The sequence below is a fragment of the Eublepharis macularius genome, chromosome 15 (genome assembly GCF_028583425.1).
Source record: "Eublepharis macularius isolate TG4126 chromosome 15, MPM_Emac_v1.0, whole genome shotgun sequence".
In the NCBI taxonomy this organism is placed as follows: Eukaryota; Metazoa; Chordata; class Lepidosauria; order Squamata; family Eublepharidae; genus Eublepharis; species Eublepharis macularius.
In genome coordinates, this window is record NC_072804.1 from 23,396,763 (window position 1) to 23,404,400 (window position 7,638).

General features: G+C 46.6%; 1 protein-coding gene across 3 annotated transcripts in view; it reads right to left on the bottom strand.

Annotated features, from left to right (window-relative positions):
• PPP2R2C (protein phosphatase 2 regulatory subunit Bgamma) overlaps positions 1-6,746 on the bottom strand; it is a 115,613-nt gene extending 108,867 nt beyond the window's left edge. For 2 of the 3 annotated variants that reach the window (XM_054999299.1, XM_054999297.1), the window contains exon 1: positions 6,513-6,590. Coding sequence is in view for 1 of the 3 variants with exons in the window: in XM_054999298.1 (XP_054855273.1) it covers positions 6,513-6,582 (70 nt within the window). In the remaining 2 variants the exon portion in view is untranslated. Of the gene's footprint in view, positions 1-6,512 lie in introns of all 3 variants that reach the window. The other variant, XM_054999298.1, reaches the window with a different exon arrangement.
• Positions 6,747-7,638: the final 892 nt, after the last annotated feature.

A 7,638-nucleotide genomic window follows, 5' to 3' on the forward strand; every position in this document is an offset into this window, starting at 1 on the left:
CAGAGGGCAGCTGATTCAATAGGGGCATGATAGAAAATGTCCGAAACTAAGTTCTAATCAATCTCCCCCATGACTGGGAGGCACTTAGTACTAGAGTAAGAAATTTTCTTATTGCTTAATAACTTATGGAGAGAGAGTGGCTGAATCAGGGTGGGATGGGGCCAGGGATAATTTTTCAGAGCAGTGCACAAAATTTGGAAAAAGAGGAGCATCAATTAAAACCTGACCCTCCAATATTCACTTCACTATTATTATCTACAGATGCAGAGTGGTGCCTCTTTCTCCATGATCTAACCTTTTGCATTGGAAAAAGAGAGTCCACTTCAGTTTTATTCTGGAAAGAACGACGACTACATTTGCACTCCTCAGCCAATGAGAGCTCCAAGAGCTAAGCTACTGATGGCTGGGAACTAGTACATTTTCGGACTATGGCTCTGAGGTGATCCAGAAGCTGGTGAACTCTACAAGTTCCTTCCGTTCAAAGGAGGGGCAGCGAGTTCCTTCATCGGAGGTGGGGACAGTCTGCCCTTCTTTCCTAGAAAACTTCTGGGTTACCAAGATGGGTGTGAGAGGGCTAGCCTCGCATCCATATACACGATTTGCAGTCCCTTAGGGGAAACTAGACACCAATTTGAGAAATATTTATTGGTGATGGGGCAGTGGCATAGCATGGGTTGTGAGTGCCCAGGGCAACTCCTGGAAGGAGGTGGTGCCTGTGGCACCACGCACGTAAAGTGTGCACACACTCCCAGGCCCCCACGCGATAACTTCACTTCTGGGAAGTGACAGCATTGCGCAAGGCACAGCCGCCCCTTGCAAGCGTTCGCCTGATTCAGGGCCACTCGCTTCCCCACCCCTTACCCCTCCGCCGTAGCCGCTTGCCCCCGGGAGCGCTCCCCTGATTCAGGGCCACTTGCCTCCCTGCCCGTTACCCCTCTGCTGCAGCTGCTCACCACAGCCACTTGCGCGTGCCGCCGCCTGCTCGGCCAGCAGTTACGGAAGGCCACCTTGGCACCCAGCAAGCCACCTACCCTGTTGGCACGGCAGGTGGCCAGGGCAATGTGGGTGACCTCCCGGCTCCTGCAGACGTGGCACAGGCTTTCCTCGGCGGCCGGTGGCCCCTCTGACCCCCCCTTGCTACGCCACTGTGATGGGGATACTAATTGCTCATTCAGAGGAAACAGAATCCCCTTTGTAAATAACAAATCATGCACCACTTCTCATATTCATAATTGTTATTCACCATCTCTCCCAGGATCAGTTATCTACTCTCTGGGATGACCCTGGGGACCAGATCATCTGCTGGCAGAGCAAGGATGTTATAGCTACTAGGTGACTATCTAATAAGTGTATTTATTTATGTTAGCTATAGTCCGTCTTTCTCACTGAGAATCAAAGTGGATGACACAGTGTAAGTCAGTACAGCCAATTTCGAAGAAATTTCAATAAACATGTAATAGGGTATCTATGTGCAAATTTGCAAAGATTTAAAACCAGCAGAAATCCAATATAGGGCTGAAGAAATGCTGAAACACAGCATAAGCAATTCTAAGACTGACATATTAAACAACATTGGAACTACCCAGTATAGGCATATAGCAAATAGTAGTAGAGTCTATAGTCCCTCCCTATCCCTCTACTGATGCATCTCTTTGAGACTGCCTCCTTACAGTACAGACCTCCTATCTGAGTAAAAAACCCTTTGAATAATTCAGTTTTGCATCATTTTTGGAAAGCCAGGAGAGTGAGGGCCTTCCTAACCTCTTTAGGTAGATCATAAAGTGGAGGCCACCACAGAGAATACACATATATGGGCAGATGTTGATTGTGCCCAGGTGCAAGGTGGCACCTGCAGAACGCTGTTCAAATGAGCAAAGCTGCAGGGAGAGAGGTGGCCCTACAGATATGATGGCCCAAGACCATGAAGGGCTTTGTAGGTGACAGCCAATACCTTGAATTGAACCAGGTAAATAAGACGTAGCCAATGAAGTAACAGCAGAACGGGAGTAATATTCATGCTCCTCCTAGCTCCCGATAATAGCCGAGGTGCAGGATTCTGCGCCAACTGGAATCTCTGAGTTAACTTAGAGGGGAGACCCATGTAACAGTGCATTACAGTAGTCAAGTCTCAATGTTACCATGGCATGGATCCAGGTGGCCAGACAGGCTGTATCGAGGTATGTTGCTATCTTCTAGGGCTACACTGAGTTTTTGGAAAGCATTTTTTTTCAGCTGCCTTAACTTGCTGTTCTAGTAGTAGCACCGGATCCAGAATAACCTCTAAGCTCTTAATTGAGTCAGCAAGGATCAGACAAACTCCATCAAAAGTGGGGAGAACCATGTCCATCAAGATCTCTGCCTTCCCAACCAGCATCACTTCCATTTTGCCTGGGCTCCATTTCAATTTGTTTGCTTTCAGGCATTTGACCACAGCCATCAGGCAGCAACTCAAGATTTCTACTGCATCCCGTGGTGATTTGGATAGTGAGTTATAGATATGCCTGCATGTTGACAGCATCCATTTTCATAGCTACAAATTGCTAAAAGCCAGGGATGATCAGATGTTACCATAATGGGAATGAACGACTAGAAATCTCTATCTCTTCCCCTGCGTTTAAAGGACAATGTAGAAGCTAGTTGAAGGGGAGGGGAAGATGGACAGTGTCCTCTAGTCATAGTTGATTTATGGCGACCCCTGGTGGGGTTTTCATGGTGAAAGACTAACAGAGGTGGCTTGCCATTGCCTGCCTCTGCAACCCTGGTCTTCGTTGGAGGTCTCCCATCCAATTACTAACCAAGGCTGACCCTGCTTAGCTTCTGAGATCTGATGAGGCTGTCCAGGTCAGGGAATATACTGATTATAATAACAAAACTTGCTAGTCCAACTGTGCAATTCACATGAGAAGAGTCAGAGGTCTGGGAGGTAGCTAGACTGGAAACAGCCAGGGCAGCTGCATGAGGGGTGGAGCTATGCAGCTGCTTTGCAGATCTGATTTGGTTTTGCTGCCTCCTTTTGAAGTACTGGCTCTCCCAACGGGCCTAGAGAAAAATGTCCTACCCCTTTAATAGAGGCTTCATGCATGGAAATGGCAGGTGAAGCTTTTTGTGGCTTGGAAGTAAATAATCACATGGGAGTTATCATCCTATTAAGCCTCTTTTAAAAGGACAGAGCATTTTTTTTCTCTAGGCAATTGTGAACCCTAGAAAAAGGTGATTACTCAAATGGCCAGGGAAGGGTGGGAAAGTAGGCTAAAAAGGACTAGGAAAACACTAAGGTAAGAGCAACTTCTTTTGCCAGTCCAATCAGCTACTGCAATCACTGGGCCAACCTGCTGCAGTTTCTCTCCCTTGTTCCTCAACACCACAACCACAGCGTTTGTCTTGTGCCCACCACCCCTGGCAGCCAGGCAGGCATTCATTTTACACAGAGGCAAGGACATTTCCCAATCTCTACAACATGTAGGGCCTAGAGCAGAAGCGCCCAGTGGGATGCCAGCTGTTCCTCTATGGGTGCCACCTTTCTATTCTAGCAGGGTGCCTGTGCCTCTACAGACAGTGAGACTTCAAGTGCTGTTAACCTCTCTCAGCCCAGCATCGCAGAGAGCTGCTGCCAGTCAGATGTTTTGAAAAGAAAACGAACTGGCCTAGGTGGGCTTCCGTATAAGGCAGCTTCATATACAAGGGCACTTTGCAAACCATTAAATCTATAGAAATTACATGGACTAAATTTTGACTACATAAACCTACTCATTAGTAAATGTTTGCAGAGCTGGTCCTGGGTGGAACTCTACGGGTGAAGAGCAGGAGTTACACCGAGGAAAGTGCTGGCCCCCATTCCCTCCTCTGGATCATAAAGAACAGGTGGGTCTACACAGGAGAAGGAGCCCCCTCTGATATGCTGTGCCAGCCTGTTTAAGTTGAACTCTTAATGGGGAGGGAGGGCAGTGCCACTTTTAGGTCCTTCTCTTGGTCATCGGGACTTGAATGAGGAACTTCTTGTCTGGTGTCCCTTATCTTTGGTAATGGGCCCCATAAATTGCCAAGAGCTCGGAATCTGTCATTGTATGGGTTGGCTGGCAGAGAAGATTTCAAGCACAGTTACATCAAACTCAAAATTAAGCGACACGTGGAGAAGGCGCATTATGTGCTTGGGGACCGGTGAACCAGGGTGTTACCTAGGAGGTAAAGAGAAGATGATAAAACAATACAGTGAAGAGAAGGTGGGAAAAAGAAGAGGATCATGGAGTTCAGAAGTGGGTGAGAAGACTTAAGGTCATTTCTAGGTAACGGCAAACTGTGCTGTCCAGTTGTAACCAACTTATTATAACCCCATGACGTGCCACCTCTTGGGGTTTTCAAGGCAAGGGAGGAGCCAATGACGCCATGGCCTTCCTCTGCATACCAACTCCAGTCTTCCTTAGTGGTCTCCCATCCAAGCACTAGTCATGGCCAACCCTACTTAGCTTCCAAACTCTGACAAGATGGAGCTAATCTAGGCTATTAGAGCTGCTACACATTTCTAGGCGTGTCCGTGTGTAATAACTGGGTGAGGCAAGGGGGCAGCCGAAATCCATACTCTAAGAGACAAGAAAAGTTGGCAAAAATATTTCCTGGTAAGACCACATGAACGTTAGATACTGATGCAATATTTTCCATGTTTATGCCTCTGCAGGAATAATTCCCAAAGCACTTCTATGTCGAGACCAGCCCTAAGAGTCCAATTAAGTCAGCTGATCTGCATTCATACCAAAGAGAAACTTTTCTTCTTCAGCTCTAGAAATGATCTTACAGTTAATTAATGATGGTTAGAAAGGAAGAGAAGGCCAGCATCCTTCGCCCGTTTTCTGGCTCCTTTCAAATGGGAAACATGGCCGTTCTTACATGTGCCACAAATTCTCTTTTTTGGGAAGATTCAAGTTCCCATGCAAACAACCAAGCAATGGAGACTTGAAATATGCATGTTCAAACTTGAGGGTTTAAAATATGATTGAATTAACTCCTCTTATGTATTTTCAAGAAAAGAAATGGAAAGTACTGAAGCAGCAGCAGCTTGAAGCCTGTTTGTCATGAGAAAGTATAACTAATTAGTAGTCACATTACTACAAAGAGGCTAGCAGCAGGGTGGGGGGAGGACATTGAGAAAAGGGAGAAGCTCTGGGGGTACTACCTTCTCCCACCCCCCCTTTAGAAGACTGTTATGGGAAGGTGACTACATTTGGCAAATAAACACAGTTGACATGTGAACCGCTAGCAAAGCATGAGTCAGCAGCATGCTCAGCCATTTAAAAACATCCGCAACATCTGTTGAGCTGCATTTTTAATGTTTTTAACATTAGCCAAACTATCACCTCCATCCAGGGGATAAGAACTCTGGGTACAAACGCTACCCCACATGTCGGAACAGTTCAGTTTTCATTCAAGCTGCAACCACCCACATCATGTGCAAACCTGCATGTCAAATACAGCCCACTGCAGTTGACATCCCTGCTGCCCGTTCTGGCCATCCTTTACATCTTAAGAAAAATTACGTCGACACCTGCTGACAAACATGCCCACGTACAAAGGTATTGTAAACAAAAACAGATCTCAACGCAACACAAATAATACACCGATACAAACATTCGAGGGGCAAGAGAGAATACAAAAGCAGTAGCAGCTCCAGAGGCCACACCGGCAAAGGGAATCTTCTGATCGTGCTGAACGGCTCCCCAAGATCAAACAGAGTAACTGGCAAGTCCCCCTCCCTCAATCTGCTCTATATCTCTCATAGTCCTGCTTTTTTGTGCCTCCTTACCAATAAACAAGCATGTGCCCGTTGACAACATTTCTGGAGGTGGCACTATGGAATGGCAGCCAAAGCGGCCAAACACATTCGGTGCCAGGTTTCAGAAAAGGCTACAGGAACAGAATATTACCTTACGCAACACACAGCTATACACTTGGGAAGGTCACAACATGGATTACACATGCTAACGTTGCTTGCAACGGCTTATTTTAAAACCATCTTTTCAGTGACATGCCATGGAGATCTGCAGCAGGCAGAGCTCACGTTCATCTGAGCAATGAACGTTTTCAATATAAACCTCCCATCTCCATGCTGATTATAAGGACATCTTTTTTTATACAACATTTCAAGCAGACAGACATGGCAGAGCCTTAAGGAACCAGCCTCTTCTTTTCGGTCTGGTGCAAGGGAAAGATCAGACATATTTCCAAAGACATAAGCTCCACCTAGCAAATTCTTGTTCTTACAGGTTACCCCCCTAGCCATGCAGAGCCAGCTTCCCACCACCCTCACTACTATGTGACAAGCTTATCAAAGTATCCAGCGTATTTTATTTCTTAACAGGAACATTACATTTCAGAAAGGCCGAGGAGACCCAGTTTCATCTGCTACCCAATAAATGTTTTTTCATTAAGCTGGGCGTATCCAAACACCTTAATTTTTTTATTGCTTCAAATTTTCTAGCAATTAAATAGCAGAAGATAGATTATGGCAGCATCTTCGTTACCTTCAGTCACATAGTTGTGGTCTCGAAGAAAGCCGTGGTTAATTTTCCGTGTGTCCGTGTCCTCGCCCATTTACAGCAGGATTACTCAGCATGCCTATCCGCAGTGGACTGATAGAATCAGCAGAGGTCGTCACAAGAGCACCATCCATGCTGCTGCTGCCTAGCAGAGGCAGGGAACAGACTGGGAGACAGCGGACAGCATAATGAAAGCTGGTGATGCAGCACAGAGCTGAAGGTGAAGGTTAGTTGAGAGAGAGAGAGAGAGAGAGAGAGAGAGAGAGCCTGCGTGGGGGGCACAAGGAAGCCTCCAGAAATTAAAAATGCAAAAAGCACCAGAGGGGGCCCAGATGCAGGGGAAAGGGGAGCTTCTTCTTGCGGTGAAATCCCTTCAGCCGATGCTCCTTCAACAAGCGAAGGCTGCTCCCAAGGCTTGTTGCTGAGGAATGTTGCAAGAAGCGAAGAAACCAGCAAGCAGCAGACTGCAGCCAATGTTGCCTGGGAGAAGCTCCGCGATCGCCCTCCGTTGCAGCTACTGCTGTCATCTGCGTCTGCTGCATCCCAGCAAGCCCCTCCCAGCCAGTCGCTCACCATCCAACCAGGCAAGATTTGCATGGAAGTAAAACTGAAAAATGAGAATGCAGGTAATTATTTCAGCTCTTCTGCCTGGAAGCTGGGCCTGAAATTTGAGTGCAGGGAGGTGGGCGGGGGGGGGGGGGGGGCGCGGAATGTCAGCATGGTGAAAAGCGCTGGCTTTGGCACATCTCCAATGTTCTCATAACAGTGGTCAATCCTTTTATAATCAGCAAAGCGGATGATATATGCTTAGTAAGAGTTCAAATCACAAAAAAACCCACCTGTGTACAAAAATAAACCGTTGGAGACAATTTCAGGACAAAATGAGTGAGATCTAGTTCGTTCTTTGCAAACTGTATCCTCTTCTGTTCCCTCCTTCTTTCCTTCCTTTATGTTACATCCGCAGATGTCTTAGCTATTGGAGTAGCTACAAAAAGATGAAGACACAAGAGTTTCTTGATGATCCCATTAGTTGTTAGCATTTTTCCTTTTCCCAACCGTGCAGTAAAAAGGAGGAAATCTCCAGTGAAGAAAGATAAAGAGTGCAAGTAAA